The following is a 27,854-nucleotide window of genomic DNA, read 5'->3' on the forward strand; positions in this document are numbered from 1 at the left end:
GGCTGCTCCTCGCTCTCAAAACCAAACCCCCCCACAGCAAACCCAAAAAAGGGGGGCTGGCTAATTGTTTGTTGTGAGAAAATTAGAGAGACTCTCATCGTTCTTCCTCCTCTTCTTTAAGACAGCCAAAAGAATACGCCACAGAATATTTTTTGTTTTTACATTTTTGCTGTAAACAGACACATTTGTGGTCATTTTTTAAATTGTAGTTGTTTCCACCCTTCCTATGCTTTATTGTTTAGTTAGAGCAGTGGCACATTAGTGTGCCATGATAAATCATCAGGTGTGCCACAGGAAATTATCCAGTTTCCTTTAATTCGTCTGAAAATTATTCCTTTTCTACAAATAATGTGTCTCTGTTCATCCATCTATGCCACTGACATATAGTGACTGGCAGAAGAATTAAATGCTCTTACACTAGATGGAAGAAAGTACAATTTACCTGTTGCCATTCCATACAAGACCATTATTATTTCAGTATATACAGTATAAATTTTTGTTTAGTGGTGTGCCAAGATATATTTTATTTTTCAAGTGTAGAAAACATGCTTTGGCTCAATAAAGGTTGGGAAACACTGCTTTAGAGGACTTTCAAACCCGCCAGTGAACAAACAAACAGTGATTCGAAGGGTCCTATATTCGTGAATGGCGTAAATCCTGCGTGGCAGGCAGGCCATGCAACGGTGCGCCAGACGTGGGTTACATTGGTGTTGGTCATTTCGCAGACAAGCGCAGCCCGGCGGATCTAAGGGTGGGCGGGCTGCGCCACTGCGGGAGTGTTTACAGCCGACTTCATTTGCTGCCAATCAAAGCAGCTGCTCTCATTCCCTTTAAATGTGGCGCAACTGACAGTCTCGACAGAGACTTTTCTGTGCGGAAGACGACAGACGTTGCCAAATCGCAGTGGTTAACACGTGAGTGTGGCATCGTCACCGCAACAGATAATGTGTGTGGGTACCCTTATTTATTTATTTGTCTGCCTGTAGCCCGATCAAATTCACCAAACTTGCGTTAGACCAGCGGTCTAACTCGTGCCAGGATTTCAATGTGGTCTTTGCAGACGTGAGTTTAGATCGACTTTCTGCCATCAAATTGTCACTACGCCAGGTGCATCTCCAAAGACACTCCCTCGCTTCCCTTCCAGGGGTCCTTTCAAAGCCCTATCACTGAAGATTGATAACTTCCCATAAAACAAAATAAACCGACTGGGTCAGATATTGAATATATTTGTGTGATGAAGGTCCTGCTCTGAAGCGCTTCATTGATTACCATACCTCTAGAAATGTAACTGTCCTCCCGACACTCCAGTTTTTGTGTGCAACGTGTCTATCGCGGAAATCCCCTCTATATTGTAGAAATCTGTTATACCCTCGCTTGTTGGAAAGAAAAGCCACAGTCACCTACTTACTGCGAACGCCCTGACAAGAGTAAAACACAAACCAAATGAGCATACTCTTGCAGAAACACAGCTCACACCCAGACACTCACACGCGGACTCTTGGTCATCACACTCCACCCCACCAGGCCACGCCTCTTAAAGGCACATATCTAAAACACAGATGCATAAATATTTATAAATTCAAATGTGTTGAAAGCGTGTGGGAGGGGTAGAACGATTCAATGTTTTTGTAATGTCTTTTTTTTTTTATATCGTGGTTTTTTACTTATTGCGTGTGGGTTCACAGTATGAGGAAAAAGTTGCTTTAACAAAACTCCAAATACTTGAGCACTTTTAATATAATACAGAGAAGAGAGAGTTTTTGTTGTTGTTTCCCCTCCCGCTGAAAGATAACCGCGGGAGGTTTTTCATGGCGAAAATTGTCTTTCACAGTGTCTCGTTTATCGCCGATCTCGTCGCCGTCGCACAAAGTCCCTATCTGAGACGCATCGTGCCGTCCCCTTCGCTCGGCACCCCCTTTGGGATGACGCGCGTTTGCCGGCGATGCCGCTGTCCCAAAAATGCAAATTGTGGAAGTTGTTAGTTATTTGATGTTGCTGCACCCCCACCACCATCCACCGCCGTCTCCCCAGCTCCTCGCCCCCGAAACATCCCACAGTGTTGTGTACTTGAATCGCACGCAGTCCTGAGGACAGGCAGGCCTGTTTATATGCAGGCCTGGAGCAGCAGAGACAGCACAGAGACAGATGCATGTCACAGATAGCAGATCCCATCGCTTATCTGGGGCCGGTTTGCATAATTAGGCCTTTTGATATTCACCCCTCCATGACTGACAAAAAGTATAATTGTGGTATCAGGCACGACAAAAGGTAGGCACAAAAATAAACAAGTCAACATAAAAAGGGGAGAAAAGACGCCGTGTTATTTTTGTCCTGTGGGATACAAGGGAGGAAAAAACAGTATTTTGAGCTAAATCTGCTGTCAGTCACAGTCAACTGGTGTGACTCGGAGCTCACAGGCTGGTCCTGTGAATGCCTACAACACACACACACACACACACACACACACGCACACAGAGAGTGCACGGCCTCGTCGTAATTATGCTGGAACTAATATGCTTTTCAAAATGAGCCATTATGAGCTAATGCCGCACTGCCAAAGCCCTGTCTGTTTTTGTCCCTGCGTCTCGGATAGTACGCTAAAGGTGCGGCTGATATACTGAGGACATGGCGGCTCAGTGAGCGTGGAGCTTTTTAGAGATGTGTATTAGAGATGAAGCACGTGGCAAAAGATTGTTGTTTTCCATGTATTTAAACATGTTTCTCCTGTTTTTGTTCTCTCATCTCGACATGACCAGATGTAGGTCATAATTGTAGGTGCGCCAGCAAAATATAACAAGGGCTTTGTAAAAAAAACAAAACAAAAAAAAACGGCTTCATAAAGATAATACTGATTTTGTTCTGTAATAACGACTAAGAAGTGATCATAAAGATGATCATTATAAGAATTGTAAAAAAAAAAAAAAAAGAAAAGACAATTTTGGTCCATTTGAATCAAAGTCTAGTTTGTTTTCTTGTCTAATTTGTCTCCTTGGAAAATATAGACTTTCATTATTGTTATAAAAATACCAAAAGGTGCATTTTGTGCAAAAGTAGCCGGAACATTTAGGCTACGTTCACCCTAGCGGCCTACTGTCTGGTTTCATCAAAGTGTAGTATATCTCCTCCTTAGTGAGGTTCTGTTGGTCTTAAAAACCAACTGAGAAGTGATCATATCAGGTTATTGTAGAATTGATAAAACAAAAGGTGAATATGATCAGATATACCTGGAATTTTGGTCCATTTTAATCAAAGTCTAGTTCGCTTTCCCCCTGGTGAGTTTATTTTTTTTTTTAGATCTAATTAAGCAACTCCTAAATTATTATAAATCCTAAACAACAAAAGCCGAATTTTTATCAAAAGTGTACCTTAAACTTTTGAGACACTTTTAACGTCGCACTCTTTGAATAAAATTGTTTTATGTTTGCCCCTTTGGTTGGGTTTGTTTGGTCCAATTGAGCAATTGCTAAATTATTATAACAGTTAATATACAGTACAATTGCTAAAGAATAAAAGCACTAAGCACTGAATCTAACTCTTCTTTGCCCCCCCCCCCCCCCCCCCCCCCCTCCTTGGTCTAATTCAGCAACTGCAAAATGATTAGAAATGGTAATTTTAGAATTGCTAAAAGAGAAGCTGCATACTACTCATACTTACACGCTAGCACATATCTATTCCAATCAAATCCAAGTGTTGTTAGTGTCCTTAGTCGTGTGTCTCGCACTCGCAGTTGACCAATAAGTGGAAAAACGCAATGTCACGTTTCTTTGCAATGTGTTTTGGTATGCTTGGAGTGAAAAGAAACCAAACCAGTGGGGGAAACGGACCAACTTTTACAAGCCCGATTGAAACCAGGGGTGTGTAATTAACCCCAAGTTTCTGGTATTGTACTGATGTTCAAGGAGCTGCACTACACCTCCAATCCAGTCGGTGGTGGTAAATGGAGATCAGAAAATCTAAGCATATCTCTTTGTATAGTTTTCAGTTCCCTTCTTAAAAAAAAAAAGTCCAAGTAATCATCCAATCAGATACCTTCTTCACGTCATACCATAAAATAAGGTTGGTTTTGGGCTGTAGATAAATGACCCTGGAACTACCTTTAGTCCCTGGTTCCCGTGATAGATGATCTTCTGACATTTCATAGTTCCTGGGGAAAGTTCCTGCGAATGAAATACACATGGTTTCGACACCAGCACAATCCAATGATTGGCAATGCAAGAGTATTAAAAAATAAAATAAAAATGAGACTTTACATCCATAATAATATTCAGTTTTGATTGACACTGTTCGCGAACTGTACTACATCATACTGATAGCTGTTTCTAATATTGTGTTGGAGGAGTCTGAGGGTGTGTTAGAGTTTGAGGAATTATGGGTGATGAGGATCCCATCTGGAGTGTTAGGAGAATGGGTGGGGAGGAGGGGGGGGGGTTCTATGGGGCCTCTTTTAAACCTCAAGCTCACCTTCAAACTATGAACGAGCAAGCCCAGTCTTTCAAAAAGGCTCCAACTGCACTCTAAAGCCACATTTAAAGTAAACACGGCAGTCCACACGTCCGAGGTTGTTTCTGTTCATTGTTCTGTCTGCAGGGATCCTAATTAAGCTCAGAAAAATTTAATCCTGCATGTCGACGACCTCATTTTATTTCACCTGAAGTTCTGGAAATGATCCTTTTAAACAAGCTTTGATGAACGGTTCTCGCTGGAAACGGGAAATAAGACACAAAAATGTCTGTGTTCTTTCACAATACAATGTAGGAAGATTCCCTCAGTAAACAGTTTTAATGACTGTATCTGTAATCGTAGAACGTAGTCCAGAGTCCTGGGTTGGAATCGCAGTTCACGATTGCTCATGGAAGTTGGGTGACTACATGCAACACACCAGTGAAGCACTCAGAATCAGTGCTTTCACAACTAAGATAAATGCAGACACTGACTTTTCCAGCTGTTTGTAAAGGAATAATGAATTTGGTACAATTTAAAGTCAATGCTTTGTTAGCAGTTGATTCAATTGCCATGCATTTTCATCTGTTTGTCAATGAATAATCTCCTACACTAGCTATTAAACCTCTATCACACAACATGTGATTGGTAGCAACACACTATCTACTTCCCCTATCCTGATATTCTTAATTCATTGAAGCTTCAGCTCATTCTCCTTCTTAATCAAGCCCTTAGCGAAACAGAGCGCTGACCAGGATTTGAAATCAATGTTTGCCAGAGGATGGGGGGGGGGGGGGGGGGGGGGGGGGGGGGGGGGGGGGGTAAACCTTGAGGGCCCACCCGGAGAAGAATGCGTTGCTGCAGTAATCGTGCCCACTGGATAGCGCATAATTTGATTCTAATTGGACTGTATGTAAGTAACGAGAGACGCGAGAGCTTTATCAATATCTCATGAACCCTTAGAGCGGTAGTATTATGCGAAGGTCTAATCAGTATGTACCTTTTTGTTGAGGAGCGGACCATTAACGGATGGGTCTCGACACCCTCGTGGGAGTGTTGTTTGCTCGTTGTCTTATGTGATTATTACCACTGGCGCGTGAGGGAGGCTATAAAACCAAACAGAAGACATGATTTTTAAATGTTGTCATTAGCAGCTAAACACACTGAAAGGGATGATTTGTGCCTGCAGACTTCCTGCAGTAACAGCAGCCATGTTTTACTATATATTATCAATCAGTAGCAGTTACCTCCACAAAGGAAATTGTTCTTTTTCCTGTTTGCTATGTGCTTGACTGCATAAAAATGTATTTCCATGAAATTTTGTGAGACATGAACTATAGTTGAAGGATTATTAAAATTGTTAGTGCGGCTCAAGCAAGAATACAAATATACTGTAATGCACATTACTGTTTCCTATAGGACTGGAATGAAACAGTCCTGACTACAATATATGACTTGTTGACTTTTGAAGTGTGCTCAGAGTCATACCTAATCGCTCATTTGTGGGTGGAAAGCATTTGAGATTTGGAGTTGCTTTGTTGTTTTGTTTTGCAGTGAGTAGGAATTTGCCATCAGAAGAAAAGCAACTAAAACTGATGTCTTCTCTTTTGATTACATGAAGTATGAGCTGCCTGAGTGTTTTTTTTTTTTGAGGGAGCAGGACATCACTGTCTGATGAAACTATGTACCTTCAAATTGTGAGTTTGCGTTTTTATCAGATACACCATCCCAAAATTTTCTTTGCATTTTGGATCAAAACTAAACAGCCTGGAGATACGTGAGTTCCATTGATCCAAGAACTCAGCCAAGGCTTGACAGTTACAAAACTCAAAGAAAACTGTTTTTTATTTTTCAGATAAAAAACTAAAACAAGTTAAATTTGGAGATACACGGTTTTCATTAGACAGTGATGTTCTGCTCAAATTGGAATTTTTTTTTTTAAACCCCAAAATTATTGACTAAGCGCGGGTAAACCACCAATAACCGAAAGATAAAAATTTGAACAAAAATCTGTGAATAGGTGAATCTGCGGGTGCTGAACCGTGAGTATGCGGGGGTCCACTGTACATGCGACGTACTGTTACTCAAAACACAAAACAAAAGCACTCAGGGAGCATGTATAGTACTTCGCCAATCCTCAGTCAAGGCCAGACAGTTGCAGAACTAAAAGAAAACTATAACACCAAACTAGCAACAACATGCTTTTCACTGGTCAAAACTGCTCAACCGATTATCAAATGAAGAACTTTTAAATTTTGAGGTAATGTGATTTTTTTTTTTAGGGCTGTAAAAACAACAAATTGCCTAACTCGGCTACATCGAACACAAAAACTGGTCGACGCAAAAAAAAAAAATCCTGCCTCGTGGCCAATAAAAAGTATTAATAAAAGCATGTTTGCGCCGCCAGGAACCAATTTGCGCCACCGGAAACATTTGGCCAATGTCCACGTTTACAGCACGGACATTTGTTGCAGATGGATGCACTGTTGGGCCAGTGGAAAAGCATTGGCAAAAACGACAAAGGAGCGTCTGGAAGTGATTTTAAAGAGACTATTAGATGTGTAATATACATATAACATGATGTATGAGTGAGCTGAATGGTTGTTAGCGTTTTTAAATTCATCAGTGATTACCATAATCACTAGCGCGGTAATGCTAATCGGGAATGCTAACCGTTTAGCAATTGCTGATTTTGGGTAAATTCAATGTGACGGTCTCACTGCGCTCTGAGTGTGCAGTGTTCAGAGAGGCCGAGCGCGCTCCATTTTCTATAACTTTACGAACGATCGTGTTGGCCATTGGCAGGGATACGTCAGTGCGTCCGCCATATTGAATGTGTCAGTTCTGCCAATAAACATCTCGTCCCGGCTGGCGTTCTGGCCGCGCTCTGGCCGCGCTCTCGGTCCTCAGTCAGAGGGGCTGGAGTGCGCTCCGGCACCCTCAGAGTGTGGTCCTCTGAATAACCAAACGGCACACGCCAACAACGCTCTGGGTTCCCCAACGTTCCGGAATGTAGAGAATTGAATTTCCGAACCGACCCTTTGTAGTCTCAAATTCTGTACAGCGTTCATAGCATACACTCAGTAGCCGTCACAAATGAGAATAAAATACATGTTAGTATATATAAAAAAAAAGATAATTAAAAAAATATTTTTTTTGGGGGGGGGGCGGCAATTACTCAAGTACTCGACAAAATATCTACAGATAATCGATTCTAAAAAGATTTGATGGTGACAGCCTTGTGTTTTTCCCACTGTAGCGCAAAACTGTTCGGCCTCGGTGCAAGTCTTTGCCCCGAATACCATTCTTCCTTTCTCATGCAGTCCCAGCTGGGCCCTGCATGCATCGTGTGTGTGTGGGTGTGGAGCATGTTCCCGTTCTCCCGTCCTCATTACAGGCAGGCCTGTTGACCTTGTGCTTGTGCTTTATGTTTAAGAGCAGATGTGTCGGCTCTGAAGGGCTTAATGGAGAGCCGCGGTACATGCTATCAGCTGTTGAGGGTTATCAGTCATTAGCCCGGTGGCAAGCTGAATGTGACACCGAGGGCCGCAGCAGGTTCACCGCAAAGTAAAGTCTAGGAAAGGACGAAGGAAAAGACGATCATGTATAAGGAGACTTTGCCGTCTTTCTGGGAGCCCCCTCGAGTCCGCGTCGACGGCGTCTCCCCCCGGTAGGACGCTGGGGGTGACTTTGGAAAGTGATCCGGGCCTGGTCTCAAGTGTCGTCACGGCAATTTAGCAGCCCGATGGATGTACGCATCCTCATGAAAACCAACAAAAGGATATGTGGTGTATGTACATATTCAACTTTTGTATGTTCAAGGACGGCGTGCGTTCCAAGAATCAATCTTTATTAAAACGGATAAGACTGAAGAATTGATTTAATGAATGCGGCCTCATGTCCGGCGGCCACGTTGTAATCCGCAAAGAATCGTCGAGCGCGAGCTCAGGGGGGACAAAAAAAATGTTGGTGGAGTGGCCTGTGATGATAGTCTCCATATAATCCCCTAATTCCTTGTTTAATTAAACTCTGGAGCCGGCCTTGAGACACTGCCAGCTCTGTTGCTCTTTTGTTCTCACAGTTGTTATTCGTACGCTACGTCTGAGTATTCTTTTGGCCACTTATGCTGAAAGATGCCGCTGAAGAGCACTGTAAAGGAAAACAATGAGTTAGGAAGAGGCTAGGTGACCATTCCGGCTTTGATTTGAGCTGAATGGTGTCACAAGCGGGAATCTGGTGGCTCCTCTTGCACGTCTTCCCTTTTCTCTCTCCCACACTTTTCTGGACGGTGCGTGATGCAATCCAACAAGGCCTGCAGCAACACTGGCACGTCAGCGCCGCCTTGTCACTGTCTCAATGAGGAAATTATGAAAATAAGAATTTTGTGACATGAAATGAAAGGGGCCATGTAGTCTGAATAGACGTGCAGAGGAGGTGAAAATGATGCAATTTTCTAAATTCAGTTATAATGGTAATGTGCGATGGTAATGCGCGTTTTGCTGTCAAAAAATGTCCCTGTCGGGCCCGGATTGTGCTGCTTTGTGCCGTATCTCCGTTCCTCGAGCAAAAACTCGGCTTAGCTGAATGCCTCAAAAGTCGTGTAAAATGTGTTCTAATTCACTTAATGACAGCAGACGCAAACACAAGCGTCGGGCTGAATGGCTTTGCCGCGATATTGTGCTACGTGTTAACACACACACACACACACACACACACGCACACACACTGCTGCTGCTGTGTATAAGCAGTGTGCCCTGGGCCAAGCAGAGGCGAGGAGCAGCAAGGTGGCCCGTGCAGATTAACCCCACTACCCAGCTACGCCCCCTCTCCCGCTTCAGCACTCCACTTTAACTTCCTCTGCCCCCCTCTCCCTCACGGCCCCTCTCTGAGGCAGGATTGTGTATCACGGCGTCTGCTATATCAAATAAATATTCACAGATTAAGATAATATTCTCACAGCTGTATACGGTGAACTCCCATTTATTGCGGGGGGACACATTCCAGATGCACCCACAATAGGTGAAAATCCATTATACAGAGAAGGACCAGAGGCTAATTTCATATTCTTCAACTTTAATTTATGCTTAAACATGCTCAAATCTTTGTATAAAGCAATTCCATGTTGCTTATATATTCTAATTGGTTTGAAAAATGCTATATCACATAAGGCAAATATCTTAGGCTTTTTGGGGTGGGCCATGGCCCTGTATCCCATTACAATAGATCTGCCCCTGCACACTCACATTTAGAACCAAAAATAAGAGCAATCTGTTGTAAACTGACACATTTTGAAAGTAGTTACTTGAAGATAATTAATGTCATATGTTCCCAAATTAGACCTGGAAGTGGATGAAAACTATTTTTTACTTTGTTCACTGTTATAAAGAGAAATTTTGTTACTTTGTTTTAGTAGTAAATACTTTCTTTGCATTCTTTCATATCTGGAAAAGCTCTGGATGAAACCTATTTGTTGGTAGTGTCTGTGTCTGCGTTCAGACTTGTTCACTCGTTCCTTACTCCCTAATCACCATGTATGGATTTTTAAATAGTGGACTTTGTAGTTCACTAAAAAGTACACTAAAATCCTTATTCAGTGATTAGGGAGAAGGGAATGAGTGAATGATTCCGTCTGGAATCATTCACTCATTCCCTTCACCTTAATCACTATATAGCAGTTTTTGTGTAGTGGACCATGCAGTTCTCTCATCAGTGAAATGAATGATAGTTTTCAAACACTACTCGGCGCACTCCGTTAATTAAGTGAACGTTGTCACATGATTACAACGCACCTGATCGACATCAGCTAGTGGACCATCCATCCAAAGGAATGAATTGTAACATATTGTTTAAAGAAGCATTGCTTTTCCAGTGATCATCATTTGTTCACAGCTTTTCAAGATGCATTGTGGGTTACACTCAGGGCACTACATCGAGGATAATGCTCACTACACACATTTGATACATGTGCCTTTAAGAGGCGGGGCCTGGTGGTGTGGCAGTGGCAAGTCTACGTGTGAGGGTTTGGGTGTGAGCTGTGGCTGACAGCAGCTCCTGCGTTGAGTTTGCTCGTTGTGTTTCACTGTGCATCAGCCACTGTGGCTCACCTTTCCCACATGCGAGGGCACTACAGTAAGTATACTGTAAAAAAACTTTCAAAAGCGATTGCTTAAAAATCTGCATTATATTTCGATAGGATGTCTTACATGCTGGGAATGCAGATCACGTTCACTACAAACCTCGCCTAAAACACCTTCGCATTCTTGTTTTTTCCCCCACATACCTTGATGACACCCATGAATTATCCTTTTCACCCCCGCCAGGTAGCCGCACAGACGACGGCTCCGACGTGGATTCCGAGCCCGACTTGCCGCTGAAGCGCAAGCAGAGGCGCAGTCGCACCACTTTCACCGCCGAGCAGCTGGAGGAGCTGGAGAAAGCCTTCGAGAGGACGCATTACCCGGACATCTACACCCGGGAGGAGCTGGCCCAGAGGACCAAACTGACAGAGGCCAGGGTGCAGGTAGAGTCCAATCCGCCTACTACTATTTGGCTTTCTTCTTTTTATGTTGTTTCACAGTAAATAGTAGGACATACAGTTAACAGGACTACACAAAATACACTTGTGTGTACAACATTTTGTACTGCAGATGGATTTTTTTTTTTGAGGCTCTCGATAAAGGTGCCAATCCATCTCACCATTTGAGTGGACCTGTCCAACCCCTACAATCATAATGTCTCTGACTGATCATTATCTTCCATGAACCAGAACAAAGCCTGATCACACAACACACAAAATTTGGCCCTGGCGGAGGTCTGCGCTCCACTGAGTGTTGTCATTCAAGTTCTGGAATTGGTTTTGTGTGGTTGTTATACTGTATGGGTAACATTATCTCATAAGAAGATAGTATCATTTTGTACAAGGACTGATATTCATATTGGTTACTTGCAATGGCTTTGTAACTCTTTGTTGAACTAAGCACAGGAAATGTAATAAACATCCATCAATCTATTTTCTATAGAGCTTATCATGTTCATGTTTGCTGGTGAGCTGGTTATTTGAACACAAAAGGTGCAGCAACACAATCTAAACAATATAACAGTACTCACAGACCGACATTCTTTATCCTCTGTGAAAAATTACTACTATTGCTCTACTCCGGCACACCAGGAGTTGCAATAAATCAATCATGATGAACAAATGATTAAATTCTTTAAATTCTGTTTGAGTATGTTATATTTTTATTTATTTATATACAATATTATAGAGTGCTATTTTTCTTATGAAAGGTTCTGTATTTCGACCTCCATAGAGTGACTCTCTAACATGGACTTAACTTAGTGTAAAAGTCTCAATTTCAATAAAAAAAATAAACCTTGCTTTTGTCATACGTGTCCAGAAAAGGCCCCTCTGACAGCTACTTTTGTTTGATCCAGTTTTGTATCCGTTTCATCCATAATTGGCTAAGACCGCTCCCTTTCCTCTGATTGGTTTCCTCTGTGAAGAAGACCCACTTGTGAAAGCACACGCGTTTATGTTGACAGCACTGGCCCGGCAGGGGAGAGGTAAGCAGAGAGCTTCGCTAGTGATGTAGATAAGGTCAAGAAATTCGAATGACCTGATTTCAGGCCTCTCGGCAGAAAAACGTTTGGAACCCAGGAGTGCGTGGACGATTTTATTTCATATTGCACATTTACTGAGGCACCATAGAGACAATATTACATCCCAAATACTAGAAAATGTTGGTTTTGCAAAATATGTCCTCTTTAAAAAACACATTGCAAGCAAATTTTTGGGGGAAGGAGGCTGGCACGGATTCATGGCTTTTCTATTCATTTGTCTGGGGAAAGATGATTTGATATACAAGTGTTTTGAGTTATGAGCCTGGTCAAGGAACAAATTAAAGTAGTATCTCAAGGCACAACTCTATCCCTTAATTCATCTCATTCCTGCAAAAGCATTGCAACTGTAAACATGTAATTCAGAATTAGCATCTGTGGAAAATAACAATGAACACAGGGCCGGGTACCGGTTCTCGACTAGTTGAGCAGTGGTCGCCATGGCAACGATTCTACAGACTATTGTACCAGTTGTAATTTTATGGTAAAATGAGCTTTGAATAGAGTATAATGTTTGCTTTTCCACACTGAAATCGTAATTCTCTCTTTAAGGATGTGGATGTAGTTTGATGGCTCGTTAATCCCTACAAATGTATTGTTGTTAGGGTAGTATAGACTGTGTTGTGCACTGTGCTTTTAAAGAAGTTCCCATGCTTATCACCAGCCTCCAGTGTTGTAGTGCAATTGGATAAAAAGCCTGCGAGCTGCCTGCCTGCCTGCTTGGGTGCCACGCAGCTGTGTGTCAGCGGCGGAAAATATTTACAGTAGAGTTATTGCGGCAGCTGTTCTCCCAAAGTTTGGGGGGGAAGAGGAGAGAAAGTCAACGCATTCCTGATGGATTTCTCATTCCGGCCGTTTGGCAGGGATCTCATCCCATCACTTTCAAGCTCGCCGCTGCTTGTAAAACCTTCCACATATCACACGGGGTTCCTCATCCTCTCCAGGGACCCCTGTGCCCTGACAACATTAATCAATCAGCCACTGGTTGGGATGGAGGGTGGGGAAAAGGAGGGGAGGCTAGGAGTTGGGGGGGCTTTCTGGGGCAGGCCTCTCCTTTTACTACAGTCATTCACACTCTGTCTGAACCCCTCCAAGTGTGTTAGCGCAGGCTAAGTGTTCATCCATTGTAATAAGTGCTTGCACACATGTCTTTGTCCATCTCTTTGTATTTCATGAGACAGCATTTGTTGGTTTTCATGTTTTAGCCATGAGAGTGACATACTCATGTGCCAGACGCAGCTGCTCCACTGGAAAGCAAAAATCGGTAAAACAATAAAGAAAAAAATGATTCAATGGCGGACACAATGTGAGTTTAACTGCATCTGTACATTATACATTTCATAATTTCATCAGGGCGTGGACCTTCATCACACACAAGAGGTTTGGTCTGGCCTCGTGGAGTTGACTTATTAGACTTTAGCGTTTTATGGAGAGTCTTCAAACTTCGCCGCCATGCAACAACCACATGCTAAAACAAAAACTCCAATGATTCGCAGTTTAGCGAAGCACACACTGTTCAAATGTGGTAGCAATCAGAGAAAATCTTAAGGACAAGTTGGTTTTTTTAGGACCCCGAGAAATATCACAAATGATCTAAAAATAGGAGCTTCAACCCAAAATGACAGCCTTCCCGTGTCGTCTCAGGCATGGTTTCTTGAGATGTTTTCTTGGGGCTGCTTAAGATAAACATGCCAGCCAATATTCATGTTGCTTAGTGAAATGGGCTTTAAGGAATAAACTTTCAAAAATTTCTGTTAGTCTGTAAATGGGGGTTTTACTCCAAAAATGTCCAATACACTTTCCCTAATAATGGAATTGAACTTTAAGCTTTGTCCTTTATAAAACTGCACAGGTTTTGTTTTAAGTGACATACAGTATAGTTAATTTGCTTGTTCATATTCGCATTTACAGCTGGGCCATGTCATTTGTTAGTATTTTTATATATTTTTTTCATTTATTTTATATATTAAAATAATAGTGTTTTAATTAAAGTAAAAATAATTCTCATTTCTTTTATTTATAGTTAATTAGCCAATTATTTAATAAATAAATACCTTAAATCTATATGTAAAGTAGCTTATTTTACACATTTTTAAATTTAGTAATTCACAACAAGTACATTAACCAAATCATTTAATGAAATAAATGAATACAAAATAAATGAAAAAATGAATACTTACATTTAAATTAACCAATAAAATGCTTGATTAATTTTAGTAAATATTATCGTAAATGGAAGACACCCTGTATATGCAAGGAACAGAAGTACAGTTTTTCATAATTAGTTTTGGCTTTCTATCCTGAAAACTACATTTTCAGTTCAAAGCTTAAATTCAACAGAATACAAGAAATTTCATGTCTAATCATCTCAAGGGAGCTGAGGTGTCTGAGCCCTGGCTTGAGTTTTGCCAGGGCTACGCTTCTGGATGTTTACATGAGAATTTTGATGGAAAGCACATGTGTGTTTCATTGTGAAGCAAGGCACCAGCTGGGCCTTAGCAAAGGTGCCCAAACGATGGGAGAAGAGAGGAGACCCTTTGGCCCGAAAAGCCAATCTTCTCCTGCACAGCTGCAATGACGCATCCTCCAGATGTCGTTGGGCGCCAAAGTTGTTCGGGTTAGGTTGAGAGCAAAAACAATGGGCGGGCAAAGTCATATTTGAACCCGACGTGTTGTCTACTAGTCATCAAACATGCTGACAGTTGCGAGTCGTGCATTTGGCGCCTTAGTCCACCTCCTAATACCAGCACTATCACATTGCAATTATTGAAAAAAGTCAACTGTGCCTCATACATCGTCTGGAGCAGTTCAGACTAAATATTTATGTAATAAAAAATGACCAAAGTATCAATAAAATACATACTCCTCACATATGCTGATTGTTAAATGTATTCATGTGTGCAGGTCGCTACAGATGTGTTTTGCTAGTCAAACTTGGCTGTAACAAGATTTCCTCTGATTGACAAATTACAAAACGAAAAAATTACTATCGTCACCGAGGGCCAGCTCGCTTGTAATCTGATTGGTTCAAAAAAACCTCCCCATTGCTAATATAGTTTAAAATCCCTGGATTATATCCCACTGTTTTTTCCAAACCGTGACAACGGGGCACTCCAAAGCAGCCACCCAAGGCTGAAGCCCTTGTCCATACGCTGGGTGTCAAGTCGGACTTAAAAAAAAAAAAAAATTCCACCCTCCTTGCTGTTCTTCCTTTCTTGATTTGCATCCACTCACGACCAACAACGAGGCGCTCTAAAGCGCCCATGCTAGTGGATTATCCGAAGGGTAGAGGAATTTATGGACTGTAGGCATTGCCAGATGACCTGCAGACTGTCGTTGGGCCAAGTAATTATAACTAACTCACAAATCCGCCGGATAGTCACTGATGTGAATGAAAGTGCTCAAGTTCATGTACAGTGGGGCAGGGCCGACTTATGTCGGACTCCAAAGTGTGTTTTACCAATGCCCAAATAAATCAGGAAAACTTTAATGGTAAAAACCAGTTTAACGCTATATCTCCACAAATCAGTATTACATTACTGTAAGTCTTTGTACGTCTTCAAACATTTATAATGTGTTTATAAACAAATCTCTGAATTCACTTTGCAGAGTCTTTTAGTTACATCGGCAAGCACTACTGATCCTGAAGGCCCTGGACAGATTACATTGACATGGCAAAATGTTGAACATCTGCAAGTAGTACAATCAAGATGAAAACAATAGATTTAATTAGACTAAGACTAAATTAATGCAATTTCAGAGAACAAGTATTAACAAGTAATTTCAGATTAAAATGTACGTCAGTGTCACTGCAAAGGCCTTGCCGTCCCTGACAGCGGACCACGACATACTGATGATCGTGGAGGTCCTCCAGCACAGGAAGTAAGCGCGACTCGGGAGGCCCGAGCTGTCAATATACGCTGGGATTCCGGCGTTGGGCTTTGACTCGCAACACAAACTCACCACCTCATAAACGGGAGCACGCTCCCTTGTGTCCGCCCCAGCCTGCCATTTTAAGAGCCCCCCTTCTCCGCTCCCATCTATCTTTATCAGCCCCCGCTGTCGCTTTCAGCACAGCTACCAGCGCTCCTTTGCCAGCGCATTTTATGACCCTGACTGACAAATTGCGGGATATGATGAGCTGTTGAAGGGCCGCCACAGTGGGAGGGAATTCTTCCTCCTGCAGTATCTTCTCCTTTAGATATCAACTTCCATGACGACATGAGCACGGATATAATCAAAAACTCAGATATTTTGGGGGGGCTTTTGGCTGCGCACAAACAAAAATTTCAGTCAGTGAAAAATGAAAATGTTCTCAAACTTACTTTTCAGCCGATTCCATTCAGTTGGGAAACGAGGGATTGTTTTTTTAAATAATAACTTTTGAATCCTTTTTGGATGTTTTTCCACATGCACCACTAAATTTTAGTTCACTAAAAATTGTGGTGTTGAAATGAGAAACATTTTTAATAAAAGTCGAGGATGACACCTTCCTATTACCGGTACAAGTTTTTCGGCAGTAGTGTACTCGTAGTCAGGAAAAACAAGTATTTTCTAGCATTATTGATGCGATCTGGAACATCCTTTCTCACGCAAACTCAATTTCAAAAGATTTTTATGCATTTTACATTTCAGGACCCATCCAAAATTAAATTTTCGGTGGCTGAAAATGGTGAAAATCTTATCAGAATCATGTCGAGAATATGGACTTTATATCACTTTTTATGAGTTTTTGTGCAGTCTGGAAAACAAGATTATTTGTATCTTTTATGTTTTTTGGTGGCCACCCGCTTGCAAACTTCATTTTAGCTCATCTTTGGCTCCTGTAGATTCACACGTTATCAAACTGTTTTCTTGTCGTTGAACAAACTTAGTGTTAGTGTGCTGGAAATATTTCGTAAAATTCTGTCCGACATCAGGACTTTGGAAAACAAATTTTTCTGGCTTTAAGCATTACAAAAATAAAAATCATTTTAGATATCCGTGCATCATCCACGATAAGGATTTCCATTCAAACTTTGTCCCACAAGGCTGATTTCTTTTATTATTATTTTTTTTTAATGTGACCCACCTGCAACTTCATCTGAAAATGGTGAAAATGTTTTTGAAAAGCCTTTCCAGGATAAAAATTAATTAGATTCATTTTTTTTACTTTAATTGGCTTTTTTGGATACATTTTGGACATGCAAACTGGATTTTAGGTTTGCTAATACTGGTAAAAAAAAATAAGGACTTTCTGTAACTCAGTTTACAGCAGATTTCAACTATGTGGGAAAACATTTGGGGTGAGTTTAAGACATCCATGCACAAGAAAAATATTTATTTTTTTTGGGGGGGGGGGGTTACCATTTTTTGCCACCCCCAAAATGAAACTTTAGGTAGCTGAAAATGGGTCTTGCTTCGTGAAAACCTTTTTGAATGGGCAAATTCATCAGTGCCATTTCACTGTTTATTTTATTCATTTGTGAGTCATTTGTGTCCCACACAACGAGGAAGTCTCGATGAAGACCAATAGGTGGTACTGAATTAACTCTCACCGATGAAGCAAATCACTTATTTTTTTTGTTTTTTCTATTTAGACTGAGCCAGTTCGGACTCATGCAACTCAAACTCAGCACGCCACCGACTGTGTCACTTGAGATCCTCTTTCATTACCAATAAACATTCTGCGTGTCGCTATTATACTTAGTGCAATCTAATAAGGTATAAGCTTCGGCTTTTACGAAGCATGAAAATCAATTTTTGAAGAGGGGAGGGGGGAAAGTTTCTCGCTTTATCTGCGGCTTGTACTTGCCACTTGGTGTCTGCGTCTGTGTGTGTGTGCGCGGGGGGGATTTATGACGACGACCTTCCTCACACATGCACAACTGTATATGGACAAAAGTATTGGGACCCCTGGTTACAACACCTCCATGCACATACTCTTTAAGGACAAAATCATTTGGACACATGGTCGTTCTCTTATATGTCTTAATTATTATTATAATGATTCATCAGTTATCATTTTATTTAAAAAGTTACTATTTTATACACACATTTTACCCTTTTCTTTAAAAAAAAACAAAAACTTTTTTTTTACTTTTTCTAAAAATGACCCGACCCATTCGTCCATTTTAAAAATCCAATGTGGCCCTTGAGCACACAAGTTTCCAACCCATGCACTATATGGACAAAAGTATTGGGACACCAGGTCATAAATACAATATATTTACAAAGGTGTTGGGTTACATGGCCATTTTACCCCCAGCACATTTCAGGAACCTCGGTGCAAAAACTGAACTGAAGTATTGGGACACATGTTCATTAAGAATGTGGTGCGCATGCATATTTATGAACAAAAGCATTGGGACATGTGGTTGTTCCACCCATGATGCAGCTCAGCACACATACACTATATGGAAAAAAAGTTTTGTGAGACCATTTGAGTAAAGTTATTACGCACTTAAGTAGTCTCTGTGCACTTGCACTGCACGATATATGGACAAATGCTTGGGGATACCTGGCCATCACACCTATAGGGTGTGAAAATTGAGGAAAGTGAGTTATTTGTCTCTTTGGTAGCTATAACAGCTTCCACTCTTCTGGGAATGCTTTGTAAGAAGTCTAGTCCAACTGCTGATTGATTAATTTAAGAAGTACGTCTCAAGTACGTCTTTTTGTTCCTAAAATGGAGCTTTGCAGCTCAGACTCATGCTGCCAATTCATATGCAACATAAACCAAGAGGGACGTATAACAAAGTAGCGATTGTTTCACTATCAATCGCCCACCAGCGGCAAAAAAGAGACAATCACAATGGAGCCGAGTGGCGGCAGCCGAACCCAACAGGCAAACTGTATTCCCGCCAGTGTGGGGTTTATGTTTCATAAAGGCACAAATAGGATTTATGGAGATTGTGGTTGGGAGAAATTGTTGCCGTGCGTCAGAGTGAATGTTCTAACACTTTTCTTATTATTAGAATTTAAATGACTTTGGTACAGTGCTTCTGTACTCCTGATACTTATCAAGTTAATCCCACTCTCCTCTCAAATTCTCACTCCTAGCTACTTTAATTAGCATAGTGCCAGCAGTCTGGAAGGCAGCGAGAGGAAGAGAGAGAATATGGGGAGGGGGCTGGCGGGATGAGGAAAAGCGGGTGAGGAAGAGTGATATTGCGTGGTAGGAGACTGAAGGAGCGTTTGTGTGTTGAGGCTGGTTGCGTCACCCCCCCGTGTGTTCGGGCTGGGTATTTTGTTTTGTCATTATCTCGCCTCTTGCTATTCATCTGTAGCAACATGTCGCAAATTGGCTCCTGAGAGGCATCACACATCCGGCGTGTACTTGCCTTCTTTTGACAGCATCCTTCATGGAGGATCGGCTGAACGGGGAATTTGGCGGGGGGCGGGGGGGTTACGCGTGATCCGTCTATTGAAGATGAACAACTCGCTAGCGCAGTGCGTGGACGAGCTCAGATCAGTAACGATATCAAAGGAAACACGGAGGCAGCTTGCCATCAATCGATCCTGTTGGCTAAGGGTGAATGGACCATTGAAAGGCAGATGTCTTGATTTGAATTGGAGGCTAAGGCCATGCCCATTGTTGCCATCATAAAACCTTTAGCAACTGCACAGGCAATGTTTTTTTAGAGATTTCTTTCTAAATACATGTGACTTGTTTGAAGATAATTGCTAAAAACTTGTAAAGACCGAGAACTATGTAGTACTGAATGGTGGCGATATAGCATTAAACTCTTTTTTTTACCATTTTGGTTTTCCTGATTTCCTGAAATGGCGCCCAGTGACGCACTTGTGTCCAGGGTGAGTCGTCCCTTACAACTATATAAGGACAGAGCACCTTCATTTGCATCAGCGGTTATCTGGAACAAGAGCAAGTTATTATTTCCTGTTAGCTCGCAAGCTAGCTCGTGGCTGGCGCCTCTTGTCGCAGCGTACCTGAAACATTTTTCGGGGGAGGAGCTCCTGGTTTCACGCATCCAGCGGACACGCCCACAGCATTTGAGAGCAGAGACAATAGCACCATTTTTCAATAATTTTAAAACCTCATTTTATATACTGTTTGTTTATTATAAAAATTTGGCAGGGTTATTAACAATACTTGTTTTATTTATTTTCACTTTACAGGGACGTAAAGCAACGTTTCAACAATATTACCCATACATGTGTAAAAAATAAGTTACCAATTTGATAATCTAGTTTACGTGGGGACATGCAGAAGTAACATTACTGCATGTGCCAGGGAGGCGAGTCTCTTCACATTAACACAGTTGGCTTTGTGGCGCTCATTCTGTTCATTCTAGATTCTCCATATCGTACACAGCAACCAGAATGTCTGTACAGTTCCAGACCAACCTGCAAAATGTAATATCTGCAATATAGAGACTATATGTAAAAAAATATTATATAGTTATAACCCTTCCACAAACATTAAACACAATTATTAAAACACTTTTTAAATACACTGTAAATATGTTTAAACACAAAAAATGTAAACACACAAAGTATAGAAAGTGCTGTAGGTATTGTTGTGCCTGTGTACATGGATGTGCCTTAGGGAGGCGGGGCCTGGTGGGGTGGCATGTAACATTTGCGGGTCTATGTTTGAGTGTCTGGGTGAGCGCTGTGGCCAACAGCAGCTTCTGAGTGACTGTGCCCGCTGTGTTTTACTGTTTTCCCACATGTGAGGGCAGAAAAGTAAGTATACTTTAAAAATGCGGGGGAAAAAATATGGTTTTATAAAAACGTGATGTAGCAGGGACACGAACGATTAACTGTGATAAAGCAGTAGAATGCTCTATGGCTTCCTTAAATTCTATTTCTCGCTTTATAGTAATCATGACACTCTTTTTGCCACTGCTGTGTGCCCTTCCTCTGTGGTATCACATTCATCCATTTTCTTTAGCGCTTTTACTCATCAGGGTTGCGGGTGAGTGGGAGCCTATCCCAACTGACTTTTGGTCACTTTTCGAGTTTTCAATGAACCTAACATGCATGTGTTTGGAATGTGGGAGGAAGCAGGGTTTTCTTGAAGAATCCGTGCAAGCACGGTGGGATCATGCAAACTCGACACAGGAAGACCAGAGCCGAACGCAGAATCTCAGAACTGAGAGGCAGGCGAGCTAACCTCAATTTCACCGTGCTGCCCGCATTGATTTTTGAATTAATAATGAATTATTATTCTTTTTTTTTAAAAAATGCATTTGATCCAATTTTTTTCATTTCTGACACGGAACTTCTCAGTGCCCTAATTCCAGTGTCACGGGGGGGTGCAACCCCTTTATTGGTGAGGGAGCAGTTAGCACTCGGTATAATGAAAGTGTATGTAGATCCACAGACAAAACCAGAAACCACAGTCTTCTGTGTCCAATCATTCCTGCACTTTTGCACTGCATTCAAGAGTGAGGGATACCCGCAGTGTATCCGAAGAGTGTGAGCGAGGTTCGCATACGATATACAACAACCTTCACCATTGATCCACTTCCATCTCTGCGCTTCTTGCAGCAGAGCTAAGCTCGGAAGCTCTCCTCCGTCTTTCCCTTGTCCAGAGCGCAACGATGCCAGGAAACCTCTTAGCGCTTTGAGAAGGAGGCCCGTCGTGCAGGTAGATACGCAAGTGGCGAAGGAGCTCCCCATGCGCCGCTGCAGGGAATTAAACCGGATTGGGGAGAGCCAAGCAAAAAAATTGTGGTCCAAGGTGACTTTGTGATCAGGTTCCAGAGTGCGGCCTCAAATCCACGGCTTCGGGCTGTGTGTGTATGTGTGGGTTTTGTAGTCTCAAAGAGCCTCAGACTGTGACATACGCTCCTCTTTCGGCCTCTTTATTTTGTACGTTGAACTTTTTAGCGCAGAAAAGCAAGCATATTTGATCACTCCAATGGTGTTATAATTGGGAACTCAACAAATTTACACTGCCAAACACTGTTCAAAATTGCAAAATTATTTAAATTTAAAAGAATAATTCATATTTATATTCTCCAACTGCAATAATAACAATGTAAACATATGCTATAATAATTTTTTTTAAAAATTAGTTTTACTTTTATTCTACTCATTTTTAGCCCTCAAGGGAAATTTTAAGTAGCATTTTACTAAAAGAAAGCAAATTAGCCACCATATAATAAGATTAAATTCAAGTATAATATAAAGATGATTACAATTATTATTATACTGTACTTTTTAAAATTTTTTTTTTTACATTTATTCTAATTTCAATCTCGGGGAAATTTAAGTAACATTTTATGTCATCCAAGCATAAAAGTACATTAACCAAAAAAAAAAAAATAATAATAATAATAATAATGTTTGAATTTATTTAATTTTTAAAATTTAATGAAGTACTTTTAATCCTTCAAGAGGAAATTGAAGTAACATTTTACCTGCCATACAAGTTACCTTGTGTTATAAAATAAGACTAAACACAACCATGATAATAATCAAACATAAAACATATGAAAATAAATAAAAATATGTTTTTATTTTATTTTGTAATTTATTCTCCTAATTTAAATCCGTCAAGGGGAAATTTATGTAACATTTTACCTGTCATGCATGTCAACGACTGTATAAGATGACTAAATGCAACTAAAATAACCAAATAACCAAAAATGAATCGGAGCGTCATCGTCATCATCATCATCATCATCATCATCATCTTCACAAGGCATTTGTGATGACGAGAAGAACAAAAGTGAAACGTTTAAGCGTTTTTGTGGCTGCCATGATGAAACACCTCCTCGCTCAGCTTGGATGACAAAAGGGGGGGAAGGAAGTTAAAGTGAACATAAAAGAGGGCCGGGGTGAGAGGATGAGGTCAGGGGTGAAGTGGCACTGCGGGATGAAGAAGTGGGGGGAGATTGTGTGTGCGTGGAAGTGAGGGGTGAGTGAGGCAGCTGTTTGTCTGGCCCGGTAGGAGCTCGGAGGGTTCAGACCTGCGAGCACGCTCCACTACATCCCAATAGTAGCCACTTGACTGGAGCCACACATCGCATTTGTTTTGCTGGCACTGATTGAGGCTGCAGCAGATGAAGATTTCACTGAATTCCCTTCTTCTCCTCTCCCTAAAAGTCTCTTTTTTTTTTTACACATTCAAATGTGGCTAAGATCCCTTGTAGGCCCTTTTTACGAATTTATGTGTATGTTTGTGTGTACAAAAAGAGGCACCTCCTCTTCTTAAAAAAAAAAAAAAAAAGCTGCAAGTGTAAATCCCCTTGAAAGTGTCCCTCTTGAAGGACTGTTTAAAAAGGGACGCCCCCCTCTTTGTGCCCACTGTTCTGGTTGGCGTATGGAGGGGCTTTTGTCCCCCTCTTTCATGTGCGCTCACAATGGGCCAGGCCGTTTGAAACACAACAGTAGATGAACTGCGCTGACAGTGTATTAAACTCTGATGAATTGCCTGTGCGAGGCATAGATCAATGTCCTTCAACCCCCCGAGCACGCAGCGAAGGTTGGGCCTTGTCTCGGCTAAATGGAACAGGTTGCTGGCTCCTTTCACAAGCCTGATTATATTCATGTTTTGTTGAAGCAGAAGCCTTTTTAAAATGTGTAAATCTTTCTAAAGAACTCCTACTTCTTTTTTTTTTTTTTTTTTGCCTTTTCATTCAGGGAGTTGATATTGTGTGCTGCTCATTTCAGGACCGCTGTCTGTCTAGACGAGAGTTGGAAATGCTTCTTTCTTGGCTTTGTAAATAGCAGTCACGTTTCAAATAGTACAACTATTACTATTACTGATACAACTTTTTGCCACCCTTCTGTTAGGGCACCAACTGCAGGTCGGCGCTAATTGGCTCCAAACACTGCAGTCTGTTGATTGGTCGGCTGAGAATCATAGTTTTACTTTGACTAGCCCAAGTACAACTTTTGAAATGAAGGTTTTGGAGATGAGGATTGACAATATCTTACTTCGTTTTCATTTAAAAAAAAAAAAAGTATGAACAACTGGAAATGAACTTAAGGTTTTGAGCTGCTTATTGACAATAGGTACAGCCACAGCTTAGTTTTATTGAAGTATGGAAAGCTTTTGGATTTATTTTTACTCCTCGGTGGCCTCCAGGCTCTCTGTGAAATAACTTTGTCATGAGATGTACAGTTTAGTATGAATCGATACACAACCTTTTGGTGTTTTGGTGTTCAAAAGTTGTGAAGGGTACCAAAATACATGATCCACACGCTCCACTTGTCAACTCACTTTCAACTTTTAACCATGGGGGAATACTAACCCTCTTATTAGACAGGTTCAAATGTTATAGTTTTTCCCTGATATCTCCTCCAGGTGTGGTTCAGCAACAGACGGGCCAGATGGCGTAAACAGGCTGGAGCCAATCAGCTCGCCGCCTTCAACCACCTGCTTCCCGGCGGATTCCCACCCACTGGCATGCCCACTTTACCCACGTACCAACTCCCGGAGTCAAGCTACCCTGGCACCACACTATCGCAGGGTGAGTGCACTGTGCTGCCGTATTGTAGCTTTCAAAGTCCGTAGTTCTGCAACTAACCATTATTGCCAAAGGGCTCCACAAGTGTCCTTTAAGCGCGTTTTGCCACAATGGCGCACATTACCAACATTGTTTGCGGAAGAACGAAGTGACTAACAAGACAGTTAAGATGAGGATTGATAGGCATTACTTAATTTTCATAAACCCAAGTATGGACAGCTTTGGAAGAGGAACATGCAATTTTGGGCAGACAGTCTAGACATTTGTTTTAATGAACTAAGTAAGGACAGACCACCTTGGGAAGGGAACCAATAGGTGTAGTCATCGCTTTGTTTTATTAACACGAAATTTTTGCAAAACAGCTGTAAATTTGGTGCTCACAATTGACAATTGGTGTAGGTCATTACTTTGTTTTAATAAACCAAGTAACAACAACTTTTGCAACAGAACATAACGTTTTAAGCTGATGATTGACACTGAAGCCATTAATTTGTTAATAAACCAAGTAACAACAACTTTTGAAGCAGAACATAATGTTTTAAGATGATGATTGACACTGAAGCCATTAATTTGCCTTAATAAACCAAGTAACAACAAATACACTTTTCAGTTTTAAAGTGATGGTTGATAATAGGCGTAACCTTTACATTGCTTAATCAAACTTTTGAAAACAAATAACAAAAATTTGTAGCTAATGATTTACAATAGGTGTGGCGATTACTTTTTTGTATTAAACCAACTACTGACAATTTTGGAAATGTTTGTAAAGTTTGAAAGTTTTGAGCAACAGATATAGCCATTGTTGTTTTTTTTTAAAAAAACCAAGTATCAACAAATGAACGTAACGTTTTGATCTGATGGTCGACAATAGGTGTAGCCAGCACTGTACGTTGTTTTACATGAACCAACTACCAAGAATTTTGTAACGTAGTTTTGATCAGATGGTCAATGATAAGTGTAGCATTATGTTGTTTTTATAACTGATAGCCATTAATGTATTTTATTCAACCAACTACCAACAACTTTGAAAAGCCGACATTATTTTTTTTCTGATGGTTGACAATAGTAGTAATCGTTACTTTGTTTTAATACACTGATAACCAACAGATGAATGTATAATTTTGAGCTGACGAGTGACAATAAGTATAAGCACTACTTTGTTTTACATAAAGCAAGTACTGACAACGTTATAACATAGTTTTGAGCTGATGCGTGACAATAGGTATAGCCATGACTTTGTTTTATTAAACCGAGTACTGACAACTTTAGAAACCCAACATTGTTTTGATGTGATAGTTGACAGTAAGTGTAGCCATTCATTTGTTTTATTACACTAGGTAGCAAAAACTTTGGAAAAGCAACAGTACATTGCGATCTGATGACTATGTGGGTCGTTACTTGGTTTTAATAGACCAAGTACAGACAACTTCAAATCCTCGCTTACCTGTGTGTATTTTTTTTCCGTATTAGAGGGCAGTACCTTGCACAGACCTCAGCCCTTGCCCCCGTCCTCCATGCACCAGGGCGGCCTGAGTGACAGCAGCTCTGCGTACGGCCTGTCGTCCAACCGCCACAGCTTCTCCAGCTACTCCGACTCCTTCATGAGCCCGTCGGCTTCCGGCAACCATATGAACGCAGTCGGCAACGGGCTCTCCCCGCAGGTCAGTCCAACTCCATCGTCTACCCCTCCTTCTACGGCTTTCCTCACTCGTAAGAATTATTATGTCATTGTATTTGAGTGCAATTAAAATGTTCGGTGGTATAACTACCAATATGGGCTTTTATGTGCCTTCCAAAGCCCTTGGATTTATTTCAGTGACTCCAAATTGTTACATTGGTAAAACAATTGGATTAACATCAACAAATTAAAATTCATCTTGATAGTAGGCGGCGAGCGCTCCAAACAGCCACTTTCCTGGGACGTCTAAATCCTGCACGTCGCAGCCAGAATACATGGAGATGAAATAATTAGCTCAAGCTTAAAAATGTAGACCCGTAATCTTCTTGGTGTAATTGTCTGCTGCCGCAAGACTCCACATTTTTTTCTTACCCCCTATTTCCTTTCTGTTTTATTTTTAAGCACTTGCAAAGAATTTAGTCACTATTTTTACTGTTTAAATTCATTTTGGGCCCTCTTTTTTCCTGTATAAAAAAGAAGCCCAGCAGTTAACCTCTTCGGGCGCCGTGTTTTAGGTTGAATTTCAAGCGCCAGAGTGGAAAAGAAACGATTTGTAAATGATGCAAATCGTGTGTACGCAGTGAATTATACACAATTACCCATCAAGACTGGCCAGCCTTGCCCACCCTCACCGACAAGATGCGGTTAACAAGCAGAAAATAAGATTGAAATGGTGCGTAAAGAGTTGAAAATGAATTTCAATGCTGCATTTGTCCACAATTACCCCCGCCGTTCACGTGTGTTTTATTTGAGCCCCTCGACCCCCTTTTAAAATATTTCTCAAAGCATATTTTTGGTATTACTGTTTTTTTAAGAAGAAAGAATTAAGGATTTTGTGACAAAAAAGAGATTTTCTCTCCTGCTGGAACGACGGAGGAGGATAACACTCTGGCTCACAGCGTGTTTGATTGTTAATCGTGGTGCAGGGGGCTTTAGCTGCTAATGCTCCCACTGCAAAACCTGCAGAAAAACACCAGGAACACCAAAGTCATTTGAAAAAAAAAAAGTAATAATAAATAAATATATAAATAGAGAGAGATCAATATATTCAATTAATGTCTCTCTGTAATACTGGCCTTCTACAGGGATGTTAGGATATCAAACATATCCTGTCATGAAGTGTGGATTATAGAACAGCAGTCCTTGGGCAAACAGTATGGATTTATTCAATTACTGATTCAAGTCTTCTATGATGCATTGTGTTGTTTATATATCTAGTTGGTAAAAAAAAAAAAAAATGTATAGGACATTGTTAACTTTGTCTTCCACAGTCAAGTGTGTTAAGAACACAAATACAGAAATGTTAGTTCGCTAGATAGATTTGATGATTGACAATAGGTGTAGCTCTTACAGTAGTTTCATCGAACCAAGCGGTGACAACTTTGAAGATAAATGTGAAGTATCGAGCTGATAATTTAGAATAGGTGTCTCCATGACTTTATTTTACGAAACCAAGTACCACCACTTTCATAAAATGACTGTATTGTTTTTCAATGACAATAAGTGTAGCCATGACATGGTTTTATTCAACCACGTTATGACAGCTTTTTGACATTAAACGAAAAGTGTTTTGTTGATGATTGGCAATAGGCGTAATCATTACTTTGTTTACTGGACTAGCTAACCTTTTAAAAACAAATGTGAAATTTTGAGTTTTATGGTTGTCAATAGGTGTCGCCATTGCTTTATATTAG

The 27,854-nt window shown here is 41.0% G+C and overlaps 1 protein-coding gene across 3 annotated transcripts in view; it reads left to right on the forward strand.

Annotated features, from left to right (window-relative positions):
- The window catches only part of pax7a (paired box 7a), a 76,166-nt gene that overhangs the window by 23,169 nt on the left and 25,143 nt on the right, over positions 1-27,854 (forward strand). For all 3 annotated transcript variants that reach the window (XM_061785881.1, XM_061785883.1, XM_061785882.1), the window contains 3 exons: positions 10,761-10,960; positions 24,320-24,485; positions 25,953-26,143. In XM_061785881.1, coding sequence (XP_061641865.1) covers positions 10,761-10,960; positions 24,320-24,485; positions 25,953-26,143 — 557 coding nt within the window. The remainder of the gene's footprint in view (positions 1-10,760; positions 10,961-24,319; positions 24,486-25,952; positions 26,144-27,854) is intronic.

The sequence above is a fragment of the Phyllopteryx taeniolatus genome, chromosome 9 (assembly GCF_024500385.1).
Source record: "Phyllopteryx taeniolatus isolate TA_2022b chromosome 9, UOR_Ptae_1.2, whole genome shotgun sequence".
Taxonomy (NCBI): Eukaryota; Metazoa; Chordata; class Actinopteri; order Syngnathiformes; family Syngnathidae; genus Phyllopteryx; species Phyllopteryx taeniolatus.